This window comes from Callorhinus ursinus, unplaced genomic scaffold (genome assembly GCF_003265705.2).
Source record: "Callorhinus ursinus isolate GAN/ISIS: 27379988/994484 unplaced genomic scaffold, GSC_fseal_2.0 scaffold106, whole genome shotgun sequence".
Classification (NCBI taxonomy): Eukaryota; Metazoa; Chordata; class Mammalia; order Carnivora; family Otariidae; genus Callorhinus; species Callorhinus ursinus.
In genome coordinates, this window is record NW_027397168.1 from 483,710 (window position 1) to 509,395 (window position 25,686).

At 57.0% G+C, this 25,686-nt stretch overlaps 3 protein-coding genes across 10 annotated transcripts in view; 2 read left to right on the forward strand and 1 right to left on the reverse strand.

The window, feature by feature from the left end:
- The first annotated feature begins 1,478 nt into the window (after window positions 1-1,478).
- Window positions 1,479-18,129, forward strand: BRSK1 (BR serine/threonine kinase 1). 2 transcript variants are annotated; one of them, XM_025848772.2, is made up of 19 exons: window positions 1,479-1,761; window positions 3,380-3,474; window positions 3,573-3,658; window positions 5,395-5,535; window positions 8,302-8,418; window positions 8,501-8,534; window positions 8,618-8,686; window positions 11,220-11,366; window positions 11,721-11,752; window positions 12,062-12,232; window positions 12,740-12,837; window positions 13,054-13,213; window positions 13,436-13,496; window positions 13,943-14,312; window positions 14,713-14,761; window positions 14,857-14,980; window positions 15,588-15,786; window positions 16,973-17,062; window positions 17,832-18,129. In XM_025848772.2, the coding sequence occupies exons 1-19, from the start codon at window positions 1,626-1,628 to the stop codon at window positions 17,987-17,989; spliced, it is 2,337 nt and encodes a 778-aa protein (XP_025704557.1). In that variant the 5' UTR covers window positions 1,479-1,625; the 3' UTR covers window positions 17,990-18,129. The 2 variants fall into 2 exon arrangements, with proteins under 2 accessions (XP_025704557.1, XP_073745438.1); XM_073889337.1 differs by lacking the exon at window positions 1,479-1,761 and having other exon boundaries at window positions 3,573-3,662.
- An 81-nt stretch (window positions 18,130-18,210) lies between these two features.
- Window positions 18,211-25,413, reverse strand: TMEM150B (transmembrane protein 150B). Of its 4 annotated transcripts, XM_073889343.1 has the most exons (9): window positions 24,892-25,413; window positions 24,588-24,633; window positions 24,148-24,223; window positions 23,717-23,776; window positions 23,553-23,620; window positions 23,199-23,326; window positions 21,374-21,571; window positions 20,648-20,810; window positions 18,211-18,445 (listed from the first exon to the last, which is right to left on the reverse strand). In XM_073889343.1, exons 3-9 carry the CDS (start codon window positions 24,213-24,215, stop codon window positions 18,231-18,233), a joined length of 900 nt encoding a protein of 299 aa, XP_073745444.1. In that variant the 5' UTR covers window positions 24,216-24,223; window positions 24,588-24,633; window positions 24,892-25,413; the 3' UTR covers window positions 18,211-18,230. The 4 variants fall into 4 exon arrangements, 3 of the variants coding, with proteins under 3 accessions (XP_073745444.1, XP_073745443.1, XP_073745445.1); XM_073889342.1 differs by having other exon boundaries at window positions 24,588-25,413; XR_012377076.1 differs by lacking the exon at window positions 20,648-20,810 and adding an exon at window positions 18,545-18,805 and having other exon boundaries at window positions 18,349-18,445; window positions 21,395-21,571; window positions 24,588-25,406.
- Window positions 23,162-25,686, forward strand: part of KMT5C (lysine methyltransferase 5C) — a 21,961-nt gene continuing 19,436 nt past the window's right edge. For 3 of the 4 annotated variants that reach the window (XM_073889338.1, XM_073889341.1, XM_073889340.1), the window contains exon 1: window positions 23,162-23,300. The gene's annotated coding sequence lies outside the window, so the exon portion shown is untranslated. Of the gene's footprint in view, window positions 23,301-24,208; window positions 24,412-25,686 lie in introns of those variants that run through there. The other variant, XM_073889339.1, reaches the window with a different exon arrangement.

Genomic DNA, 25,686 nt, shown 5'->3' on the forward strand with positions numbered 1-25,686 from the left:
GCCTAACACCTTTGGGTACCTCACACAGGGGAGTCCTGGATTATGTGGAGATCTATCTGAACACAGACCCATAGAGGAGAGGGGATGTATAATTATAGGGAGGCCCACATGAAGATGAAGGAGACCCTATGATGGGCATAGAGAATGGTCAGGGGTCTAAAAAAAAATACACAGGGACCTGAGGGAGGGGGTTCTGGAAGTTTCTCTGTAGGAGCATTGAGGATCCTAAATGGAGGTGTGGGACCAAGATGCTCTGAGACAGTGCGCCGTGGGCTGTGGGTGGATATGGATTCCCCTGATGCTAGTGGGAACAGGGAGGCTTGGAGGCCTGGGGAAGCAGGTTTGAGTCTTGGTTCAGCTACTCCCAAATTCTCTCCCTTGCTCTGCTTGTCGCCCATGTTCCCCAGCTTGTGCCTGGCACCTGTATGTACCCCACTGTTCTCTTGAGGGCCCCCCATGGCTCACTCTCTGTGCATCTCTCTTTCTCTCTCCCTCCGCCCGTCTGTTCTTCCTGCCCCCAACCCTCTCCATCTCTCTCCCACTTTTCTCTCTGACCCTCCGTCCTCCTGTCTGTCCTTCTAGCCCGGGTGCCTCACTCACCTCCCCAGCGTTCCCTCCCTGTCCCTGTCTCTCTGTTCTCCCCCACCTCCCTGTCTCTTCCCCTCGCCTGTGTCTCTCCCTCTCGCCTTCTCTCGCCTTCCCCTTCACATCTGCGTTTCTGTACATCTCTCTCCATCTCTCTCTGGCTGCCTCCTTGCCTCTGTTTTTCCCTCCTCTCTGCCTCTCCGTGTCCGACACCCCCCAGCTGGGGCCCTTCCTCCGACTCTGCCCCATCTCCCCGTCTCTGTGTCCCCTGCTCTTCTTCCCGCTCTGCCCTCCTGGCTCTGCCCACCGCGGCCCGACGCCCTGCCGCCGGCGCGGTCCCCGGGTGTCTGCATCTCTCTAGCCCGCTGCGCGTGTCCCCGTCTCCATGTCAGACTCCCTCTCCCTTTGTGTAGCTCCATCTCGGTCCCCGTCTCTTTGCTCCGCATCTCTCTCCCTCGCCATCCCTCCATCCCTCCCTGCACCCTCCCACCTCCTCTCCATCCCTCCGGCGCCCAGGCCCGCCCCCTGCCCCCGCTCCCCCTCCCCCCTCCGAAAGGGTTAACTTTGGGGAAGGGCCCGGAGTCCCCGGATGGTGATGTCAGCGTGCGGGAGAGAAAGGACGAGGTGGCGGGGGGAGGCGGAGAGGAGGAGGAGGCGGAGGAGAGAGGGCGCGTGGGGGGGCGGGGGGGACCTCGGCCTGCAGCATCCGCCGGCCCGCACCTCAGACCCCCCCCGGCGGGGGGAGGCGCAGGAAGGGGGGGGCCGGCCAGAGACGGGCTGGGGAGGGGGGGCCGCGCAGCCCCCCCGGGCCAGGCTGACTCCCGGGGCCTGACCCCCCCCCCGGGCCAGCCCCCCCTCCCCCAGCTCCGCGGCCCGCCGACTGGGGGGGGGCCCAGCCCAGCCCCCTGGGGACCCCCGGAGAGGTGGGGGGCAGCCGGGGGGGCCGGGACGGAGCTGTCGCCGGCCCCCACCGGAGGGACGGGGCGACCTGCCGCAGGGGGGGCGGCCGGGGGGCCAGTCGGACCGGCACCAAGGGCACCATGTCGTCCGGGGCCAAGGAGGGGGGCGGGGGCTCCCCCGCCTACCACCTCCCGCACCCACACCCACACCCACCCCAGCACGCCCAATATGTGGGCCCCTATCGGCTGGAGAAGACGCTGGGCAAAGGACAGACAGGTGAGTCAGGGGAGGGGACACCTGGGGTGTGGGCAGGAGAGCTGGGGGGCAGAGGGCGGGACTCATGGGTATTCAAAGGGCAGGGGCTGATCGCCCAGACCCCGGGGTCCCTCACAGAGAAGGGACTTGGGGTCCAGTGTGCTGGGTCCCCAGGATGGAGGGGGCTGGGGGCTTGGATTCCTGTGGAGAGGTGCTGAGGCCCAAAGGCTCCCACCTCCCGGGGGCAGAAGTTGGAGGGGCTCCAGGGCCTCGGTGGGGAAGGGAGGCCGGCCTGCAGCAGAGGATCGGCCGGCACTGGGAGCCGAGGTCCTTGCTGCAGTATGCCGCGGGATGGGGGTGCACCCTGGGCAGCCACTTTCCTCCGCACTGCTCTCTGGCTGAGGAGGGCCTCAGGCTCTCCCGGCAGGCTGTCCGGGTGACCAGCAGTGAAGCTAGGGTGATGGGGTCTGCAGCATTCTCCCCCTTCTCCAGCGTGCTGGCTCAGTATGGGGAACCGGAACGGAAGGTGGAAAGGTGGATCTGAGAGTCAAATCTCCCAGGAGTGGTTGTGGAATCAGGAGTCATCCTTTGCTGTTGCTAAACCCTGGCTCCAGCCATGGCCTCTTTCCTGCCAGGTGGAGGGTGGGTGGGTGTCAAGCAGGATCTGCACACCCGTGTCCTAGGCAGGAGGTCCAGGGGTGGGCCCAGGATCTCTTGTGGAAGCTGAGGGCATGAGGGAAGGGGAGAGGCTCAGACCTCAAGATCCTAGTGGTAGGAGTGTGAAGGTGTCACTGACCTGAATTCCTGAGTTATGGGGGAGGAAGGGACCATGGGGCCTGGACGCCTGGGTCTGAGGGGGGAGGGGCTGGGGGCCGTACTCCAGGCTCTGTGGCTTTGGGGCTTACCCTTGGGAAGTGGGCATACTCTTGGGGTTTGCATGCTCCCAGCCACAGGTGCTATTAAAAGCAGATCAAGAAGGGAATTGAAAGGCCAGGGTTTAGGAGGAGGCGGAGGATGGTCCGGGAGGGGGGCAAACGTGAAAGTATATTCCTTGGGAGACAGGGAGTCTCCAGAAGATTGAAGGGCAGAGAATTCAAGGAAGTGATGGGTTGAAAGAGAGAGGGGTTGAAGGTGGCAAAGGTGGCAGTCGGGGAGACAACATTATGGAGACACGGTGAGGATTCTGTGGAGGGACGGACTTGAAGGGTCACACCAGAAGGACAGAGAATCCGGGTGAGAACCAGGGGTGGTTGTGGAGGTGACAGCAGGCGGAGGGATGGACATTCAGAAGGGACAGAACAGGGGCGTCTGCCTGGCTCAGTCAGTAGAGCACACGACTCTTGGTCTTGTGGTTGTGAGTTCGAGCCCCACGTGGGTGTAGAAATTACCTAAGGGGGGCGGGGGAATAAAGAAGGGACCGAACAGAATGTCCATGTCTACGGGCAACAGGAAGAAGAGAGTGTTTCATGGGAATGGTAGCTGTCAGAGCCCTTAGCGCTCGGGTCAGGCTGATTCAGGCCACTGTTAAACGGCCAGCAGGGAAAGGAGGAGGAAAGTGGGGAGTAAGGAGGACTTAGGAGCCAGAGGCCGGGAGAGTGCTCTGGGAGCACACCCCACATTTTCAGTCCTGCTTCCGCAGGGCTGGTTAAACTCGGGGTCCACTGCATCACTGGTCAGAAGGTTGCCATCAAGATCGTGAACCGGGAGAAGCTGTCTGAGTCGGTGCTGATGAAGGTGTGTGTGCACTGGGGCAGGGTGCCCCTTTGGGGCTGGGTGGGGGGAGCGAGGGAGGCCATGCTGACCTCCATTCCTGCGTCCCCACTGACCCCCAGGTGGAGCGGGAGATCGCCATCCTGAAGCTCATTGAACACCCACACGTCCTCAAGCTGCACGATGTCTACGAGAACAAGAAATATTTGTAGGTATTTATAGACACCCAGCCCCCCATGTACCCCCACCCCAAGTTCCTAGGGTGGGACCTTTCTGGAAACAAGGCCTGGAGGGGCCTGGAGAAACTTAAGCTCTCCTGGCTGGAGCCACCGAAGGGCCAGTCAGTCCCTTCGCTCCTGCACAGAACACCCTCCCACACACACAGACACACACACATAATCCTCCTCGTTCCCACGTTGACTGGCCTGACCTGGCCTGACACTAAGAGCTAAACGTGCCCTAGCAACAGCACGGCCAAGTGTCAGCCATCCTGGTGGGGGACAGAGGTCCATCCTGGCCCTTCTTCCCCAGCCCCAGGCCCACGCCCTACTGCACTGCAGGGAACACTCTCTACTAGATAATCCAGATGTCCTCAACCGGACCCAGCTTGCTAAGGGCAGCTCCCCACCCTGTTCCTCTTTGCTGAGGCAATGGGGGCTTAGCAAAGCCTGAGGCTCAGTGAATCCTGCTTCTTCCTAAACCTACCCCCAACCTCTTGGAGCATTGCAGGCCCCCCTCCTCCTCCCACATAACTCTGGGGGCTATGATGGACACCCCAACAGTGGCCTTCTATAGGAGTTCCCAGTCTGTATCTCAAAGTTGATTACCCCCCAGGAAGATGGGAGTAGAGTCCAGCTGCCCAGGGTGCAGACAATAGGCCTTTGTCTGGACTCTGGTGACCCAAGGGACAGCCGGGCTGGGCAGCGGGTGAGGGGACAGACCCCTGCCCCCACCCCCGGATGAACTGACTCCAGGACCCATCAGATGCTGGGGAGGGTTTCCCCAGGCAGTAAGAGGCCCGGCCCCAGGTGCTCATGGGAATTGTAGTTCAGGCTTCCCCAGGTGTGGCGGCAGGGAGGGGCTTTGTCACCAGCTGGTGGAGCTATCACTCCCACTCCTCCACCTAGGTAGGCATAGGGGGCGACCATGGGAGTTTGGGCTTCACAGAGGACTATCAGCTTTCCAAGAGCTCATAGAAATTGCGCTTTTGTTCCCAGGGGCTGATGGGAATCAGAGTTTTGGCCTCCTGGGGCCTGATGGGATTTGGAGTCTTAAGGATCCAGGTGGCTGATGGGAATTAGGAGTCTGTGTCCCAGAGGCTTATGGGAGTTGGGAAGCTTTAAACCTCTCAGGAGCTGATGGGACTTGTAGTTTTTTACCTCATGGTTGTTGCCTTAGATTGATGAACACTGCAATTGTTATTGCCAGGAATTAATGAGAATTTGAGTTTCTTCATCCCTGAGGCTTATAGGAATGAGAGGCTTGGCTTTCCAAAAGCTGATGGGAGTGGGGGAGGGGGAGGTGTCTTTATCTCTCAGGATCCTGTGAGAATTGAGGTGTTCCTGTCCTCCAGGCGCTAACAGAGTTGTCTTATCTCCTGAAATAACTGAGAGTCCAAGTATTGATACTCCTAAAGTTGCCATGGGAGTCTCTGCTGCCCAGAACTGAGAGGAATTGAGTTTTGGGTTCCCAGAGGCTGATGGGAATTGGAGTCTCTTTTGCTCAGGGACTCATGGGAATTGGAGTCTCCTCCTCCCAGGGACTCATGGGAATTGGAGTCTTCTCCTCCTCCCAGGGGCTCGTAGGAATTGGGGTTCTCTGCTTCCAGGGGCCAGTGGGATTGAGGTCTTGTGCGGGGGTCCAGGGGATTTTGAAAGAGAGAGACCAGGCTCTTTGGTCCTCCACATGCCCCTTCCAGCCCTCTGCCCCCTCCACGTCCCCCAGGTACCTGGTTCTGGAGCACGTCTCTGGAGGTGAGCTGTTTGACTATCTAGTAAAGAAGGGGAGACTGACGCCCAAGGAGGCCCGGAAGTTCTTCCGCCAGATAGTATCGGCGCTGGACTTCTGCCATAGCTACTCCATCTGGTGAGGGGGCAGCTGGAGGGGAGGCCGGGATGAGCACTGCCCACAAGGCTCACTGGAAGCCAGTGTGGTGCAGCCCCAAAATAAATCTTTATTCCTTTTTAAAAATTGAGATAAAACTCACGTCTCATAATATTCACCCTTTTAAAGTATACAATTTAGCAGTGTTTAGTACATCCAATGTTGCGCATGGCTGCTATGTAATTGTAGAACATTTTCCTCACCCCCAAAATCATCACCTCGTACCCATGAAGCAAGCAGTCACCCTTCCAGCCTCCCTGCCCCCAGACTCCGACGACCACCAATCTGCTTTCCATCTCCATGGATTTGCCTATTCTGGACATTTCCTATAAATGGAATCATACTATATGTGGTCGTCTCTGTCTGGCTTCTTTCACTCAGCAAAACGTTTTCAGGGTTCATCCATGTTGCAGCATGTGTCGGTATTTCCTTCCTTTTCGTGGCTCAATAATACTCCATTGTGTGGCTGTGCCGTATCTCGTCTATCATTCCCCAGTTGATGGACACTTTAGTTGTTTCTCCTTTTTTGGCTCTTGTAAATAATATGGACATGGGAACAATCAAGTACAAGTTTTGGTGTGTACCTGTGTTTTCGATTCTCGGGTATATCCCTGGGGGTGGAATTGTCAGGTCATGTGGGAACTCTGCTTAGCCTTTTGAAGAAGTGCCAGACCATTTTCCAAAGCAGCCGTACCCTTCACCATCCCCACCAGCAGTCCACAAGGGTTCCAATCTCTGTACATCCTTGCCAACGCTTGTTATCATTTGACTTTTTGATTATAGTCATCCTAGTGGGTATGAAGTGGCGTCTCATTATTGTGGTTTTGATTTGCATTTCCCTGATGACTAATGACATAGAACGCTTTTTCATATGCTTAGTGGCCGTTTGTTTATCTTCCTTGGAAAAATGTCTGTTCAGATCCTTTGCCCATTTTTTATTCAGTTGTCTTTTTATTATTGAGTTGTAAGAGTTCTTTATTCTAGGAACAAGAGATAGCTCTAGGAATAACCCCTAAGAGTTCTTTTTTTTTTTTTAAGATTTTATTTATTTATTTGTCAGAGAGAGAGCACAAGCAGGGGCAGCGGCAGGAAGAGGGAGAAGCAGGCTCCCCGCTGAGCAAGGATCCCGACGCGGGGCTTGATTCCAGGACCCAGGGATCATGACCTGAGCCGAAGGCAGATGCTTAACCAACTGAGCCTCCCAGGCATCTCTCCTAAGAGTTCTTTATTCTAAGAACAAATCTTTTACTAACTGTATATTTTTCAACTATTTTCTTCCAGTCTGTGACATACTTTAGAGTTTTCATTGTTTTTTAATTTTTTTTAAGTTTTTTATTTAAGTAATCTCTACACCCAACATGGGGCTCAAACTTATGACCCTGAGATCAAGAGTCACAGACTCGGGGCACCTGGGTGGCTCAGTTGGTTAAGTGTCTGACTTTGGCTCAGGTCATGATCTTGGGGTGCTGGAATGGAGCCCCGCATGGGGCTCTGCGCCCAGCGGGGGGTCTTCTTGTCCCTGTACCCCTCCCCCCACTCGTGCTATCTCTCTCTCTCTCTCTCAAATAAATAAAATTTCTAAAAGGGGGGGGAAAAAAAGAGTTGCATGCTCTTCTGACTGAACTAGCCAGGCTCCCCGCTTTTATGTTTTTATAGCAATGTCTTGTGAAAAGCAAGTTTGAAATTTTGATAAATTCAAGTTTGTATCTTTTTTTTTTCTTTTACAGTTTATGTCTTTTCTGCCCTATCTATAAACCTTTGCCCAGCTCAAGGTCCCTAAGGCTTCCTCCTACATTTTCTTCCAGAAGTTATATAGTTTTAGCTCTTGCATTTTGGCCTGGGATACATTTCAAATTAATTTTTGTCTGTGATGGAAGGCAAGGGTTGAGGTTCGTTTTTTTTGTTTTGTTTTGTTTTTTTGTGTTTTTTTGGCGTGTGAATGTCCATATGAAAAGATTGTCCTTTCCTCACCGAATGGCCTTCAGCTCATCTTTCAGCCTCATTTGCTTGCGCCCCTTCCCTCTCTGGGATGGGGATTGGAACTGGGGTGGGTGTCAGGGTGGAGGGGCTCCAAGGTGGGGATAAAGCTTGGTGATGGAAAGGCAACCCCTTTAAATTGTCAACACCTCCCTATTGACACGACCCGGTCAAAACCCTGACGTTACAAGCGCTGACCTCTAGGGGGCAATAGTCAACATATTTAGCAATAAGTATGACCCAGTTACTGACCACTTCCAACAGAAACTGTAGAATCCTCAGGCCCCACCTCCCCCCAGACATCAACCCTTAAAATTTGAGAGAGTTTTGCTCCAGGGGAGAGGGCTGGTGTCTCCAGGGAGGGACCAGTGACTAGCTTGGGGTGACCATAGTTTTCTTATTACTCAGTATGGAAGTATTTCAATATTTCAGTAGCTCAACATTAGCCTTCTTACCTCCTGGGCACATATTCAAATATTTGTGGATAAAATGATACACTGTCTGGGGCCTCCTACGAAATAATCCAGCAGAGGAAGGAAAGAGTATGAAAGAGTATGTATGGGTAGAGATGAAGGAAGACCTGCCCTGAGTTGATACAGGTGAGGCTGGGGGATGGGTACTTGGGGCTTCCTTATATTCTTCTCACGACTCGGGAGCATGTTTGAAATTGCCCATAATAGCTTCCAGAAGTGCCCGCCTCTGAGAGATAACAAATGGGGCCTCAGCCTCCAGGAGGAGGGCAGAGGCCTGAGCCCCACCTGCCTGTCTCAGCCACAGAGACCTGAAGCCCGAGAACCTGCTTTTGGATGAGAAAAACAACATCCGCATCGCAGACTTCGGCATGGCGTCCCTGCAGGTGGGGGACAGCCTCCTGGAGACCAGCTGTGGGTGAGTGGGGGCCTGGCCTCCGTAGTCCCGGGGAGGGGGCGAGAAGCCCACCAGAGGCTTACACCGCCTCTCTCCCCCGCAGGTCCCCCCACTATGCGTGTCCGGAGGTGATTAAGGTGAGTGAGCACGTGGAGAGGAGGGAGGAGTGGGAGGAGCATGGTGGAGAGACCCTGTCATGGCTGGGCCCTCTCCTTTCCAGGGGGAGAAGTATGACGGCCGCCGGGCAGACATGTGGAGCTGTGGAGTCATTCTCTTTGCCCTGCTTGTGGTAAGGGGACCCTCACCTCTCCTGCCCCGTTTTCTAGAGCAGTCCTGCCTGGTGGGAGCACAGAACATTAAGTTCCATCTTTCCCTCAGGGGTTGTCTACCAAATATTTAACTGGTATCAGGAAGGTGGGAAGTATGAACCAATGGACCAAGATCCTGGAGCACCCTCCCCCCTACCGCCACCTCTGTGCCCAGAGCTAACTCTTGAGGCACAGCACTGTGAACTAGTCCAGGGTGTCCCAGAAAGGGACAGGGCAGCCAGGAGCCCTTGGGCGGCTTGGGACAGCGGCTGTTCTAGGGTGTTTGTTGCAATATGGTAATGACTAGTATAATCAGACCAAGCCTGTCAGCCCGGCTCTTCCCCCAGGGCCTTTGCACCTGCTCTTCTCTGCCTAGAAGAGCATAGGCTCAACCTGCTCTTCCATCCCTACCCGTCCCATTGCTCATCTAGTTCACACGTAGACTTCTCTTCGCTCCCACTTCTCCCCCCACCCCTCACGAGGTCAGACCTTCTGGGGGGAGGCTCTCTCCTTCCTGGTGACTATCAGAGTTGCTATTGTGCGTCGAGTTGTGCGGTTTCTCCTTCCCTTCTAAATCATCAGCTCCCAGAAGTCAGGGCTTTTATCTTTGTTGTTTTATTCTGTTGGATCACTATCGTGACCCGAGTTGGCATGTGGTCAGTCCTCCTTAGCAGCTGTGGCATGAATAAATTGGTGGTTTACTCTGTGCCGGGCACTGTTCCAAGCACATTACCTTGTGCACTTCTCTCAAAAACCCTAGAGACGAGAAGTGACTGGCCCACGGGCACACTTCTGGACAGCGGCAGGGCTGGGATCAGTGTTTGGTCTCGTCACCACAAGCCTATGTGACACCGAGGGGACCGAGGCTGAACGGGTGTGCCTGGGGCTCGCGGCTCCCTCCGGGAAGACTGACAGAGAGAGACAGCGAGAGAGGGAACACAAGCAGGGGGAGTGGACGAGGGAGAAGCAGGCTTCCCGCCGAGCAGGGAGCCCGATGCGGGGCTCGACCCCAGGACCCTAGAACCATGACCTGAGCCGAAGGCATTCGCTTGACCAACTGAGCCACCCAGGCGCCCCTGTTGGTGATTTTAAATCGTCCCACCGCAGAGTGTCGTTATGCGTTCCTAAGGACGGGAAGGTTGTTTTGTCCGTCACAGAGAAAATACCTGTGCTAGATAAGCTTCTTTCCAGTGTGAGTTCGAATGCTGCTGGCCACATGTTCAATGTCAACAAATTGTCTTAGTCTGGTCTCCTATAACAAAGGTAGATGGGGCGGCATGAACCACACTTACTTCTCACTGTTCTGGAGGCTGGGAAGTGTAGAATGCAGGCGCCAGGCCGACAGCAAACACTCAGCCACGTTGAATGAGAGAGACAAGCGGAAGTCACATCCAGGCTTCCTGGCCCTAGGCCAGCACTGCGGGGTGCCCCTCTCCTCCTCTCCCCTACACCTTGCATCCTCTGTCCAGAGGCCTCTGACACTAGGGGCAATGCCTGGAAAAGCCCTCAGAGACTCATGCTGTCACCCCTGCAAGTGTTTGTCCACCATCATCTCCTCCGAGACCCCTTCCATGACTCCCTTGCTAGACCCGGCTCCCCTCTCTCGCTACCTGCTCGCTCTGCTCGCGTTTCCTCATCGCCCAGACTCCCAGCTGTCTCGTTCCCTGCATCCCTTTGTTGTTTGCTGGCCCTCCCCCTACTCATCCAACAGCCACTGCTTACGGATCCGTGTGTGCCAGGCACTGTTCTAGACAAAGCTCCATGGGGCCAGGGACCTGGTGTCCCCTGCTCCATCCCTCGCGGCCAGATCAGAACCTGGGAGATAGCAGGGGTGCCCGCATGATGCCAGAGCGGCTAAAGTTCATTCACTCACTGGGGTATCGCAATCTAGGGTGTGAGCTGTAGGAGGGCGCAGACGTGTTTTGTCTGTTACGAGAGACCTGACCCAAGATGGATGCTCACCTTTTGTTGAGCAAACGTGTGAGGATTACCCCTCCTGAAACTGGTCTGGGGAGAAACCTCTTTTTAAGATGCAGCCTCCAAGCTGCAACCCCAACCTCTTAAGCCCTGGAGCCTGACTTGTCTGTTGCCAAATCCTTGCTCTGCCACCTACCAGCTCAGAGGCCTTGGGCAAATTGCTGCACAGCTCCATGCCTCAGTTTCCCCCATGTAAAGTGGGATCATAATAGTCCCCTGCTGGGCGCCTGGGTGGCTCAGTTGTTAAGCGTCTGCCTTCGGCTCAGGTCAGGATCCTGGAGTCCCGGGATCGGGTCCCGCATCGGGCTCCCTGCTCTGCGGGGAGTCTGCTTCTCCCTCTGACCCCCCCCATGTGCTCTCTCTCATTCTCTCTCTCTCTCTCTCAAAATAAATAAATAAATAATAATAATAATAATAACGGTCCCCTGCCTCCCAGTGCTTGTGGCAAGGACTAAATGTGCCGATTTGTCAGGCACCTGGGGTCTCGCCTGGAACATCCCGAGCTCTATGTGAGGGGTCCTGTTATTTCTCACTCAGGGGGCTCTGCCCTTTGATGATGACAATCTCCGTCAGCTGCTGGAGAAGGTGAAACGGGGTGTCTTCCATATGCCCCACTTCATCCCTCCAGACTGCCAGAGCCTCCTGAGAGGGATGATCGAAGTGGAGCCCGAGAAAAGGCTCAGTGTGAGTTGGGGGGGCGGGCAGTGGGTCGTGAGGATAGAACCCCTAGAGGGGGCGCATGAGGCTGGACCTCCAGGACCTGCCTGTCGGTCCCCGGGCTCGCTCAATGAGCTCCACACGGGGGAGGACCCCCACCGCGGGAGGGCTGCCACCGTGCGTGCGGGCCGTGTCCCAGGCCCGTCCCCGGTAGTCGCGGGTCGAGGCGCTCACTTGCCACCAGGGGAAGACCCAAGCTGTCATCCTGCCCCTGGCGGAGAGGAGGGGACACTGTTAGGGACCCCCAAGGCCACCTCATCTACTTTCCTTGCGGGCTGCTGTGTTCATACGACCTCATTTCTGCTTCTCTCCCTCCCTCAGCTGGAGCAAATTCAGAAACATCCCTGGTACCTGTGAGTATGGGACAACTAAGCACCTGGGTCCCTGGGGGAGAGAGGCAGGGGGCCCAAACGTCAAGGGTCCCCAGCAGGAGAACCAGCTAGAGGGTGGGATACCAAGGTTCCTCAATGAGGAGGGGCTAGGGACTCAGGTTTCTGAGTCCTAGGGGAAGGGACACAGGTGGAGCAGGGACTGGGAGCCGGGACTTCTGGGTTCCCAAGAGAGGAGCAGGTTGGGGCCCAGGACACCTGCGTCTCAGGTGGAGAGGGCTCGAATCCCGGACGCCCGGCCCGGTCCCCGGTAACGTTTCTCCCCCTCCCCAGGGGCGGGAAACACGAGCCGGACCCTTGCCTGGAGCCAGCCCCAGGCCGCCGGGTGGCCATGCGGAGCCTGCCATCGAACGGAGAGCTGGACCCCGACGTCCTGGAGAGCATGGCCTCGCTGGGCTGCTTCAGGGACCGCGAGCGGCTGCACCGCGAGCTGCGCAGCGAGGAGTAAGGCCCCCCCTGCCCCAACGCGCACCAGCGGTCCACGTCCCGCGAGCCGCCGCAGGGCCCCAGCCAGCCGGCAGAGGGCGCGCCCAGGCCCCGCGCACGCGCAGACTCCCTGGGGCGTGGCGCCCCGGTCGCTGGATGGGGCGTGGCTTAAAGTTCCCACGTGGAGCTGTTCCCGGAGGGACCACGAGGGGGCGGTAGGACCGGCGGAAAAAAGACAAGATGCTGCAAAGTATCGCCAGGCGCTGAGACAGACTTAGTGCCCCACGCAGGGCTTACAAGTAGTAAGTGCTCAGTTATTAGGTGTTATTACGGCTAAGTAAGGGTCAGATGTACGCCGACACAAAAAAGCTGACCATGTTGATGCCTAGGAAGATGGACCCATGGACAGAGGTACTGGGTGTACTAAGCCCCCGAGAGCCACAGCTGCAGGGAGGGGGTAAGACCTCTGGAGCCCGACCCCTGACCCCAATCCCCTCCTACCCCCTCACTTCCCTTCCCCATCAGGGAGAACCAAGAAAAGATGATCTACTATCTGCTTTTGGATCGGAAGGAGCGGTATCCCAGCTGTGAGGACCAGGACCTGCCTCCCCGGAATGATGTCGGTGAGAAGGCAGGGCTGGGGGTCCGGACTCCGGACTCCGGAGGGAGGAAGGGGCTGCAAGCCCGTAGCTTCTGCGTTTGGACCCCACCCCCCCGACTTGCTCCGTGGCCTTGTCAAAAGTCTGCACTCCGGGCCTCTGTTCCCCCACGGGTACCAGTGCCACGCACGGCTGCGCGAAGCCAGCTTTTCTGATCGGGCTGAAACTCTCCGCCCTCAGACCCCCCTCGGAAACGTGTGGATTCCCCCATGCTGAGCCGTCACGGCAAGCGGCGGCCAGAGCGGAAGTCCATGGAAGTTCTGAGCATCACGGATGCTGGGGGCGGCGGCTCCCCAGTGCCCACCCGACGCGCCCTGGAGATGGCCCAGCACAGTCAGAGGTGGGAGCCGCCGCCCCTCCCGCGGACCCACAGTGTGGGTGGGGAGGGGGTTCGGGGTTCTAGCCCCAGCTCCACCGCAGTGGCCCCTCTCCGGGCCTCAAGTCCGCATCGCAAAGGCGTGTGGAAGGGAGAGGACATCTGCGCCTTGCGAAACCCACACACCTGATTAAAAATCATCATCATCATCATCATCATCATCATCATCGTCTCTCCTGGAAACAGATCCCGCAGTGTCAGTGGAGCCTCCACCGGTCTGTCCTCCAGCCCTCTCAGCAGCCCAAGGGTAAGCCCCTAGTCATTAGGAAGGGGTAAGGGGGTGAAGACGCTGGAGCCGAGATCGAGCAGCAGGAACTACAACTCCCATGAAGTCTTGAGGCATAGCCTCTCTGTCCCTAAAGGGCCCCCAACCCTAAGGCCGCATAAGTATTTTAGTGCATTGGGCACTTCCACCTCCGATAGGATTGGGGTTTTAGTGTGTGTCAAGGGTTCGTTTATGCGCGGAACAAAAGCTAATTGAGCGCCTACTGTGTACCAGTCACTGTGCTACAGCAGTGAACATGATAGAAAAAGTCTCTGTCCCCCTAACAATGTGGGTTGGGAGGGGGAAATCACTGGACTACAAGTTCCAGCATGCATCGGGACCCACCTCCGTGAGTATGTGCGAACGGGGTTCCTAGAGGCTCCTGGGAGTTGTAGTCCGCCATCTCACCCTTCTCCGCTCTTCCACAGAGTCCTGTCTTTTCCTTCTCTCCTGAGCCCGGGGCCGGAGATGAGGCTCGGGGCGGGGGCTCCCCGACTTCCAAAACGCAGACGCTGCCTTCTCGAGGCCCCAGGGGTGGGGGCGCCGGGGAGCAGCCCCCGCCCCCCAGTGCCCGCTCCACGCCCCTGCCTGGTCCCCCAGGCTCCCCGCGCTCCTCTGGGGGTACCCCCTTGCATTCGCCCCTGCACACGCCCCGGGCCAGCCCCACTGGGACGCCGGGAACGACGCCACCCCCAAGCCCCGGCGGTGGCGTCGGGGGAGCCGCCTGGAGGAGTCGTCTCAACTCCATCCGCAACAGCTTCCTGGGCTCCCCTCGCTTTCACCGGCGCAAGATGCAGGGTACAGGGCCCCTGAGGGGGCAGGGGCTGGGGGCCCGGCTTCCCACCTCCTGAGAGAAGATGGGGCTGGGAGTAGAAATTCAGGTGTTGGGGAGAGGGGGTGTGGCTTCCAGCTCTGGAGGGGGAGCCTCTGTCAAGGACACCTCCCTCCAGTGCCCTGGCTCACTTTCCCATTGGCTCATGGCTAGCAAGTCCCACCCTCAGAGGGCGTGGCCTAACGGGTTGGCTAGCATCCCCAGAAGGACCACAGAGCAGCGTGCCATTTGGGGTTTAGTTACCGGGAGGTGAATGGGCACCAGGATCTGGAACCTCTGGCTGGAGGGGACTCCTGGCCCACGTGCTGGACCCCAGGATGATGGGCAAGTGTTGACCATACTCTCCCCTCCCTCCCCGCCCGCCAGTCCCCACTGCCGAGGAGATGTCCAGTTTGACGCCAGAGTCCTCTCCAGAGTGAGTCTGACAGGGAAGGGAAGTGAGAGGATGGGGGAGGGTTTATTCCCTGATCGCCGTCCTGACCCACCTTCCAACCATTCCCTTTCACTCAGGTTGGCAAAACGCTCCTGGTTTGGGAACTTCATCTCCTTGGACAAAGAAGAACAAATATTCCTTGTGCTAAAGGACAAACCTCTCAGCAGCATCAAAGCGGACATAGTCCACGCCTTCCTGTCGGTGAGGGGCCCGGGCCTTACTGTGTCCTGGCCAGCACCGGACTACAAGTCCCAGCAGCCCCTGGGGTCCGCTGCCTTCGCGCTGGCCTGACTGCCTCCTGAGGCTCATGGGTTCTGTAGTTTTCCGTTCAGAGTTGGGTTGGGTCACTGTAGGGGCGGGAGGTGCAGAGGTTTACTGTACCCTGGGGCTTGGAGGCGGTGCAAAGAACAACTCCCCAGAGTATTGGTGAGCTGCCATTCCCCCATCACCAGGTCTGAGATCAGCAGACGGAACCACTTTTTCCACTGGGCCCTCTGGTTCTTGCTCTAGGAGCTAGTGGGACTTGCAGGTTTTGAGACACAAATGGTAATGCCTGTGGAGGCAGAGAAGTTTGTATCATGTGATTCTGGAGCCTGGGGCTGACACCTAGATGTGAAAGTCCCTGTTATCAGCCACTCCTCTGATACCCTGTTTAGAGTTGGACAAGAAAACTACAAGCCCCAGCAGGCAGTGCGGGCTCCCCCCGGCTTTTCTGTTCTTCTTTCCCCTCTGGTGGCTGATGGAACGTGTAGTCGTGGCTCTCCATTCCCTGGAATCACCCCCTCCTTTCGTCCCCTGCCTGTCTCAGATCCCCAGCCTGAGTCACAGTGTGCTGTCACAGACCAGCTTCAGGGCCGAGTACAAGGCCAGTGGCGGCCCCTCCGTCTTCCAGAAGCCCGTCCGATTCCAGGTGGACATCAGCTCCTCAGAGGGTCCAGAGCCTTCCCCACGACGGGACAGCAGTGGCGGTGGTGGCATCTACTCCGTCACCTTTACGCTCATCTCCGGTAAGCATCCCTTGGCTAGAGACTGCCTCCACCCTGGCATGTGGGATGCACAAGACAGCTGAGCTGGGATAGCGGCCCCCTCATTCAGACCCTCACATTCTGTCCTTCCCCCCTTTCTCAGGGACATGTCATGGACATTTTTTTTTTTTAAGATTTTATTTATTTGAGAGAGAGACAGGGCACAAGTCAGGGGGAGGGGCAGAGGGAGAAGCAGACTCCCTGCTGAGCAGGGAGCCTCATGTGGGGCTCGATCCCAGAACCGAGATCATGACCTGAGCTGAAGGCAGACGCTTAACGGACTAAGCCACCCAGGCGCCCCTTCATGGACGTTTAGGATGTTCCAAGTGCTTTACACGCACTATTACATTGAAGCTTCCCAGCAGCTTTTGAGGTATTAGTGCTCACCCACTTGACAGAGGAGAAAACAGAGTCCTGTTGAGGTAAATTGACGTGACAGAGTCACACCGCAAACCGCGACAGAGCCAGGCTCAACCCAGCCCTGCTGACACTGAAGGGCAAAGACGTGGCTCGCAGCGGCCCGGTGTCATGCCTGCACCCAGAGCAGACATCACCAGTCCATCACAGCACTTCTTCCTGCGGAGCTCAGCTGCAGCCTCGGAAACTGCAGGCCGCCATGACCAACCAAGAGTTGGCACCAGAGATGAAAACCACAGAAATGTCTTGCTTCCGATGCGGCTTGCTTTCCGAGCCCTGACGAGAACAGTCTGAATAACAAGAGATGCTTCTGTGTGCCACCCTTGTTAGCAGTCTTACTATGTCACAGTTGGGAGATGAGCTTGCTCCCAGTTTCCTGCCAGTGTTACATCACTAAAATGAATTATGGTGCATTTTTTTCCCTTCCCTTAAAGATTAATGTGCAGGACTTCCTTGATTTTAAGGTTTTTTTTTTTCACTTCCCGCTTATTTTTCTTATATTTCTGGCTCTTCGTGGCCTCAGCTAGAAACTAACAAGTAATACAACCTATTTAAATAGAAAGCCACACCCATCATTATTTTAACTCCAATCTTTCTTAGCCCCATTTGCAAATGGTGGGTTTATTCCTGGCCCCAACACAGGGCAGCAAATTGAGACCAAGAGGAGGAGAGTCCTTTGCGGGGTTGCACAGGGTGGGAGGGCCTTCCCTGTCCCTGTCCCTAAGTCAGTCCATCTCTGTATCCCCTCCAGGTCCCAGCCGTCGGTTCAAGCGAGTTGTGGAGACCATCCAGGCACAACTGCTGAGCACTCACGACCAGCCCTCCGTGCAGGCCCTGGCAGGTGGGAGGCAGGGGCCTAAGGCCATGTGTCCCTCTTTTATCCTGTGGGCTGGAGGGGAGACCGCCTGCTGAGCAAGTGCCCCAGGGCTTTGGTTTGTGGGCGAGGATCACAGGTTCTCAGAGAGGCTGGGGTCTAAGCTCCATCCAGGGAACAGGGCCATCCCAACCTGAGAAGGCCTCCTGGCTAGGGAGGGCACCTCCAGGGATCCCTCAGAGGTTGACTAGTCTCTGTGTTGGGGTCATGGAACTTGCTGCTAACAAAAGTTCTGGAACGGTGTTCTGGAGAGGGGCAATCGACCATCCAGGTTTGTTCAGATCCCCCAAACAACCCCCTGTAGGCTCCCCTGTTGCTGATGAGCGTTTGCCCTAACAACCAGGAGAGCAGAAGGCAAGGGAACCTCTCTGGCTGTGATCTGGGGACTCCAGTGGGACCTGCTGCTGTGATAAGCCGTCCCTTCGTGGATAGCGTCATAGCCAGAGTCCGTGAGAATGCCCCCTGGAGTGGGGCCTCTGGGTCTCATGGGGACTAAGTTGGCCCAGTTTCCCAAGCCACAGGGGCCAGAGGGGCCCAGGATGCATGACCTGCTTGCTGTCCATGACCTTGCCAGGTCTGGTTGCAGATGGGCGTCCTCCTGGCAGCCATCCCCCCCGCCCCAGGCTTCCGGCCCCGCAGTGGGGGCCCTTGGCCTCACCACGATCTTGCTGGAACGTGTTCCTTGGGGTTCGGCAGCCTTGAGGTTCCTGAGGCCACACTGCTTCCTTCTCCGCAGATGAGAAGAACGGGGTCCAGACCCGGCCTGCTGGCACCCCACCCAGAAGCCTGCAGCCCCCACCCGGCCGCCCAGACCCAGAGCTGACCAGCTCTCCCCGCCGAGGCCCCGCTAAGGACAAGAAGCTCCTGGCCACCAACGGGACCCCTCTGCCCTGACCCCAGGGGGCCGGGGAAGGAGGGGAGCCCCCTCCACCCCCCTTCCCTGCCCCCCAACTGTGAATCTGTAAATAGGGCCCAAGGAGTATGTAGGGAGGGGAGAGGTACAACAAACCCGGCCTTGCCCTGCAGGGATGGGGCTCAGGGGGCCGTGCCCAATGGGGGGTGGTTCTGGGGGGGCCGAGGGCGGGGGAGCTGTTTCTATTTTATTTATTGATTAATTTATTATTTTATTTATTGATCAATCTCTCTGCGGGGTGGGGTGGGGGAGGGACGGGGGCTGGTCGGGGTGGCTTAGCAGATCCGGACGGAGAGGGCCATCTGTCCCTGTGTCCCCAACTCCTCCTTCCCGGGCCCCCCTTCCCCGGCTCTCCCCCTTCCTCTCACAACCTTCTGTATGGATTTGCTCTCCGGAAGGAATTCTGGTTTCGCGTGACCCTGCCTGCGTCCGTGTCTCTGATTCCGCCGGCGGCAAAAAAAAAAAAAAAAAAAAATTAATAATAATAATAATAAATAGCCTTGAGCAGGGATGGCTGGCTGGCCTTGGCCTCTCACTTCCTGGGTGGCCCTAGCAGCAGCACCGGGACCAGACCACCCCGCCCGGACTGCCGTTCACAGGGGGATCTGCAGGGAGATGGGGGAGGCCGGCGGGGGGCTGAGGCTGGGGCCCGGCTGGAGACACAGGGTGCAGCCGTCCAGGCAGGAAAAATCCACAGCAAACAGGCCGAAGAGCGCGAACAGCAGTGTGGCGATGGCCCACTCGCACGCAGCGGAGGCCGAGCGCAGCGGCCAGGAATGGAGGATGACCACTGCACCCTGGGGTCAAGGGCCACACCAACAGGAAGGATCCGGGAACCCAGCTGGGTCACCGGGGCCAGGTGGCCTCTCGCGACGCACTCGCCCCGCCCAGGCCGGAAAGGCCTCCGCGGCTCCCAGACACTGTCACGCGGATGCCCTCCTCCCCATCTAAGGCTGTTTCCCGAATGTTCCCCTTGCAGGTTCTCCTGCTCACTTTGCATTTCCAACATCCCAGAACAAGGTTCTCATCTTACCCTCGGCCTTCCCTGACCCCGTCAAGGCCCCACCATCACCACCTTCCACTTGCCCGCCAACTGCTTCTTCCTTCAAAATACGCAGGGTTTCCTAAAGACACCCCCAAGCCGGGCGCCAGCCTCAGGCTATGTTGGCAACTTTCATCCCCCACCCGTGGCCCACAGGCCCCTCCCGCTCAGCCCCTAAAATATCTTCCTCCTCCTGGTGTCCTCACCTGGTGAGAACTCTGCCACCCACTCATGTGCCTAGCGGACCCTGGGGACTCGCCCTCACCCCCTCCCCCTCCTCACCCTAAGGCTCATCCTCCTGGCCTTGCCCATCTCTTTCTGTCTTGCGTCTCTCTCCTGGTCTGCCCTGTCTTCTTTTCTTCCTTCCTTGCTTGCTTGCTTGCTTGCTTCCTTCCTTCCTTCCCTCCTTCCTTCCTTCCTCACCCAATGTGGGGTTTGAACTCACAGCCCCAAGATCACTGCAACAACCTTCCCGCTTCTCAGCCAAGCTAGCCCCCACTCACTCCTAGATCAGTTTAGACATTATTTCATTCATTGAAGGATTTTTAGATCGCGGATAAGGCCGACATCACCCCAGATCCCGTGAATCCTAGAGCAAAGGAGAGGTGAGAGCACCCACGCACAAGGTGGTTACCGCCAGAACTGGTCTTGTTCTTCCCCTGCTCGTAAGCTTCCCATGGCTCCCTATTGCCCCCAGGAAGACACTCGAGCCTTTAAAGCCTCACCTTAGCACTGGAAATCCACATCTCAGGCCCTGCCAGTGGCCTTATCTCCAAGCTGGTTTTTCCGCCCTCAGCGTGCACCTGTGGTGTGTCCCCAACCTCCCAAAGCAGGTGAAAAGCAGCTAGTTCTGCAAGACCAGCTCAGAATCTGCCAGTTCTCAGACCCATCCTTGCAGAACCCCAGCCCCTATCAATCACACTCTGCTGGCCATCTTTATGGTCCATTTCCTGGCCCCAGGGCCTAGGGATATTTGAGCGCCACAGAATAAGGACCTTGCAGCCAAACTGATTATCGGCCCAGTTGGGATTTTAAAAGGGCCCAGCACGGGGCGCCTGGGTGGCTGTCAGTTAAGCAACCGACTCTTGGTTTCGGCTCGGGTCATGATTTCGGGGTCCTGGGATGGAGCCCCGCATCAAGCTCCACACTAGCACAGTCCGCTTGTCCCTCTCCCTCTGCTCTTCCTCCTGCTCTCTCTCAAATAAATAAATAAAATGTTCAAAAAATTAAAAAAGTAATAACAAAACACAAGGGGCCAGCTGGATCTTAACACCAACAGAGCCTCTGCAGAGGGGAGATGTTGCTTGTCCAGCTGGAGTAGCTAAAGGCTTAGCTGAGGGGCCGCCCTTCCCACCTCTTCAATGGGATTCAGTTTGCTGCGCTGGGAAATAGGACTGCCCGTTCCATTTGCTGGGATAATCCCAAATAAGCAGATGTCCCTCATGCAGCCAGCACAGGACCTCAGTTGGTTTCCTGGTAGGCTCTTCTGAACACCAGCGGCCTTCTGGCAGGGCACTTTATCAGTAATGACCATTACTATGATCAAAACAACTCCATTTTACAGATACGGAAACTGAAGCACAGTGATCTGAGTCACCTGGAGGAGTGCCGGGCTGGCGGCAAGCATCTGGGCTCGGGTGACTCAGAACTGGGCTGGGTAGAGTCTTCAGCCGGTGGTAGGCATGCTGGTAAATGGTTAACAACCAGCTCTGGTTTGCAACATTGGCCAATTTCTGTGTTGTGAACACTCCCACCGAGGCCTGCGGGATAACACGACAGCACCAAACATGGAGCTGGGAAGAGATAGGCACTGCCTTCGAGAGTCTGTACAAGCCACGTGCCTCCACCACGAGCTCCGCCGTCGGGCTTCATGACGGGCCTTGGCCAAGAGACTCCCCCTCTGGGCCTCAGCTTCCAGTCTTCGCCAACATGATGCCCGGCACAGGGCAGGTACCCCAAACAGGCTGCTCTCGCTGACTAGCCATCCTCCCGGTATCTGCCGGTGGCTCACTGCGCTGGGCACCAATCTAAGCACCTCACATGTATTACTCCCTTCATTCCTTACAACTCCGGGGGCAGCCCTGGTATTATCCACCTCTGACAGCTGAAGGAGCGGAGACACTGAGAAGCTCAGCCAGTGGAGTTTCCCCCCACAGCTAGGACGTGGGGGAAGTGGAATCCGAGCCCGGCTGCCTGGCCCCCGGGTTGACACTTTCTATGACGCTCTAATCCTGAGGAGACAGAGGCCAAGAAAGGACAGGGCACTGCACATTGCGTGGAGCCGACCCACCCCAGTGAAGAACCCCCAACGCCTGCCACCAACCCCGGTAAGGATATTGGCCACCATGAGGATGGTGCAGAGGCTGCAGAGGCCCAGGCGGAGCAGTCTGATCCAGGGGGCCCCAGGCTGGGGCAGGCTCCTCATCCGCCAGAAGAGAAAAAGCTGCAGCCAGAAGTAGAGGTTGCCCACGAATAAGGCGAAGAAGGCCCCTATCAGGTGCGTGGGCAGCTGGTTCTTTTGCTGGGAGGAAAAGGGAAAAGAGTTGAGAGGAAGATAGATACACGGTGGGGGGGGGGGGCGAGATGCAAGGGCTGTGGTGGGGGGAGGGGTCTTTGACCCACCCAAGAGACTGTGCTCACTGCTGCGGCCTCACTCCCTAATACAGGGCCTGGCACATCGTAGATGTTCGGGAAATATTAGTGCAATAAATCTTTCATTCTTCAACCAGGGAGGGGGAGCGCTGATATTGCCACCCAGGGGGCAAAAATTGGTTTTTGGATGGCGAAAAGTTCTCATTTATTTATTTTTTTTTTTAGGATTCTATTTATATATTTGACAGAGAGAGAGAGTGACAGAGCACAAGTAGGGGGAGCGGCAGGAAGAGGGAGAGAGAGAAGCAGGGAGCCCGGTGAGGGACTCGATTCCAGGATCCCGGGATCATGACCGGAGCCAAAAACAGACGCTTAACCAACTGAGCCACCCAGACACCTCAAGAGTGAAAAGTTCTTAAAGATTACAATGGTTTGTGGTTTACAGATACATAATATATGTTATTTAATATTTTTTAAATATTAAAAGTTTAATGAGGGGAAGCGATGACCAGAAATGACTTTAAAAGGCTCCTTAGGGGAGCAATATAATAATTTTAAAAGAAGTGGGGTGCCTGGGTGGCTCCGTCGCTTAACCGTCTGCCTTTGGCTCAGCTCGTGATCTCAGGGTCCTGGGATCAAGCCCTGCATTGGGCTCCCTGCTCAGCAGGGAGTCCGCTTCTCCTTCTACCCCTGCCCCCTCCTCATAATCTCTCTCTCTCATGCGCTCTCTCTCTCTCTCAAATACATAAATAAAAATCTTTTAAAAACTTTTTTTTTAAAGAAGTTAAAGTTGAGGAGCACAGGAATAAACGAAACGAATAAGTAATGGGGAATTTTTCTTACCACGTGGGAGGCAGCCTCTTATCCTATAGTACTTTCACGGGAGAGGTTTGGACTCAGAGACATCACAGTAAAATTAAAAATAACAATATAAAATAATCAATAGGCTTTCTCCAACCGAATGTCCTTTTGTCCTACAAATATCTACTGAACCTCAAGGCGAAGAATGTGAGTTCTAGAGTCTATGAATCTGGTTTCATTTCTGACCGCCACGAACCAGCTGATTAAAACAAAACAAAAACAAAAACAAAACCCTCTGTCGGATTTGACCAAAAAGAGTTGAGCTAGAGCTCTTGTGGAGATGGATGAAAACCTACACAGTCTAAAAAAAAAAAGAAAACCTACACAGTGTAAAGCCTAGCGCCCCGCACAGAGTGAACGCTCCATCTAAGCGGCAAGAATGAGTGGCTCTGAGTAATTTCATTATCAAAAGAGGAAAGGGGCAAGGGACGGCAGTAAATTACCCCCAATCTTCTAGGGTTCAGTGAAATAATTATACCAAGAGCCTCCCTCGCGGGACTCCATTCAAACAGCGGAGGAGCTCACCTCCCTCCCCTGTCCGAGGACCCTAAGAGAAATACAAGTCCCAGAAGGCCGTGCGCGGAAGAGCCCCCACAACGAGAAGCCAGCGGCCCCAGGGGATGCTGGGAGCTGTAGTCCTGGACTCGGGCTGGTCGGACAGCCTGGCTGGGCTCCACGAGCGGATACCGTCTCACCTGGAAATTGCCCACCACGGAGGTGCCCAAGGCACACAGGAGCCCCGTCCACAGGATCAGCTGGTTAAACCATTTTCCGACTCCCCAGTCCCGGAGCTGGTGGTAACGGATAATGCAGATCCAGGCGGCTGGGAGGAGAGGGAAGTGGGCGGGCAAGCCGGGCCCGGATTCCTGGGGAGGGGGTGCGGAGAGACTGGGCGTCTAGGGGTGGGGGCCTAACCCCCACATCTAGGGGAGGGGTGGGGGCTTGGACTCCTGGGGCGGGGGCCGGGGCCGGGGCCGGGCTGGGCCCCCTTGGCTGGGGTCGGGGTCGGGGGGGTCTCGCCCTGAGCAGAAAGGGCTGAGAATATTTACCCATAGCAGCTCCCATGTTCAGCAGCTGGCTGAAGATGCAGCTCTGAGGGGGGTAAGATCCACAGAGGCTGGGGAAGATGAAGGATCATCCTGCGGCTCCTCAGAGCCAGGCCCCCTCCTCTTCTCCCTCGGAACCCCCCCGCCCCGGCCAGCGCCATAACTACCTGATATAGGGGAAACCTTCGGTGAGGTTCACAGACCTGTTGGTCACGGCAAGGGCAAAACTGAAGTATAGAGAGACATCAAAGTGGTTTTTAACGACACGTGTTCCTTCTGTTACCCACAGAAATAAGGACTTCTAACTCCCTCCCCTTCAGACCTTGGAGCCCCGGCCCCCAGCCCCCTGCTCCCTCAGACCCGGGAGTCCAGGCCCCCAGCCCCTCCTCCCTCAGACCCAGGAGTCCAGGCCCCCAGTCCCCTCCTCCCTCAGACCCGGGAGTCCAGGCCCCAGCCCCTCCTCCCTCACACACGGGAGTCCAGGCCCCAGCCCCTCCTCCCTCAGACCCGGGAGTCCAGGCCCCCAGCCCCTCCTCCCTCAGACCCGGGAGTCCAGACCCCCAGCCCCTCCCAGGGGTCTCCCGCCTCTAACACTCACACGGTCCAGACTCCAGCAGTAGCCCAAAGGGCCAGGAAGGCAGGCAGCAGGGACAGGTAACCCCACATGCCGGGCTCTGCAGGGGAAGAAGAGGGACCAGGAACCTTTCTCTCTCCCTCTCTCTCTCTCTCTCTCTCTCTCTCTCTCTCTCAGGTGAGGAACCTGCCCTAAGGGTCCAGCTGCATCAGAAGGTGGCCTCCGGGCTCTGAGCCCCTCAGGCTCTGAGGCCCACACCCACATTGGCTCCCAGGGCAGAAACAATGGGTGAGGGTCTGGTGTGAGGAGGCCAGCTCTCAGCCTGGGGCACTTTCCCTCTTGTAACAGCTGCCTTTCCATCCCGACCTCCCAGTTTTTCCAAGCTGGCCTCCCTCAACCCAGCTTCTGAGCCTCTCCCAGCCAGCCCTCCACTGCCAGCCTCTGGGCTTCCCCGGAGTGCTCACCTGTCCGAATTTTCTCCCTCCCGCTCTCCCAGTCCTGGGCCTGGGGCTGTGGGAGAGGTTGGAAAAGGAGGGGGGACGTGGGGTAGGGCTTGGGCGGTGTCGTGGCAGAGCCAAAGTCCAAGCTGCAGAGCAGTCGGGCCGTCTGACCCTCTGACCCGCCACTTTCTTCGGGACCTCACCCCCAAACCGCCACTTCCCCACTCAGAACCTAGCAGGCAGCACCTTAGTTAGCTTCAAGGGGCCCCCAACTTCCTTCCTTCAGCTTTATAAGTTCAAAGTCCGAGACCCCAGCCCTTGTCCTTACCAGGACCCAGATGCTGAGCCTCTAGCTCTCTCTACCCTTCTTCCCTTGGGGACCCAGCAGTCCCAGTCGCTTCTAGAATTCCTGCATTGGTTTCTAGCCCCTGGGGTCCAGCCTCCTAGCTCTTATCTCCTCTGAGGCCCCAGAAGCCAGGCCCACAGGTCAGACTCCTTTCTGGGTGCAGTTTCTGTCCTTAAGCTGCTGGGTATGGGGCTGTGGTGACCTGCCTCCTCCTGTCACTTGCCTTCCCCTCTCCCTTCCTCCAGGCCAGCTGCTGGAATTCCCCAGTGAGCTGGCACAGGGTGGGAAGGGAGACCTTGGTGTCAAAATCTCCAACCGATGAACCTCCCCCCTGAAAGCAATTGCTTCCTCTACTCTGATCCTTTCTCTGTTCCACATAACAACCCTCAACTTTTGGGTTTCCTTCCCTGTTGCTAATCAGACATTTGGGCGCCTACTCTTCCTGCTTCCCCTGGACTCAGGAGCCCAGAACCCCAGGCCCTCCTCCCTCAGACCCAGGAGTCCAGACCCCCAGCCCCCTCCTCCCTCAGACCCAGGAGTCCAGGCCCCCAGACCCTCCTCCCTCAGACCCAGGAGCCCAGAACCCCAGGCCCTCCTCCCTCAGACCCAGGAGCCCAGAACCCCAGCCCCTCCTCCCTCAGACCCAGGAGCCCAGGCCCCCAGACCCTCCTCCCTCAGACCCAGGAGTCAGGACCCCCGGCCCCTCCTCCCTCAGACCCAGGAGTCCAGACCCCAGCCCCCTCCTCCCTCAGACCCAGGAATCCCGGCCCCCAGCCC

Excerpts from the sequence above, each read along its gene's own strand:
- BRSK1 (XM_025848772.2), top strand. The coding sequence starts at position 1,626 with ATGTCGTCCGGGGCCAAGGAGGGGGGCGGGGGCTCCCCCGCCTACCAC. Across the intron at positions 8,687-11,219 it reads TTCTCTTTGCCCTGCTTGTG|GGGGCTCTGCCCTTTGATGA; the intron begins GTAAGGGGACCC and ends TTTCTCACTCAG. Across the intron at positions 11,367-11,720 it reads AGCCCGAGAAAAGGCTCAGT|CTGGAGCAAATTCAGAAACA; the intron begins GTGAGTTGGGGG and ends TCCCTCCCTCAG.
- TMEM150B (XM_073889343.1), bottom strand. The coding sequence starts at position 24,215 with ATGTGGGGTTACCTGTCCCTGCTGCCTGCCTTCCTGGCCCTTTGGGCT. Across the intron at positions 23,327-23,552 it reads GAACATGGGAGCTGCTATGG|CCGCCTGGATCTGCATTATC; the intron begins GTAAATATTCTC and ends CTCTCCTCCCAG. Across the intron at positions 20,811-21,373 it reads TGGCCAATATCCTTACCGGG|GCCTCGGTGGGAGTGTTCAC; the intron begins GTTGGTGGCAGG and ends GTTATCCCGCAG.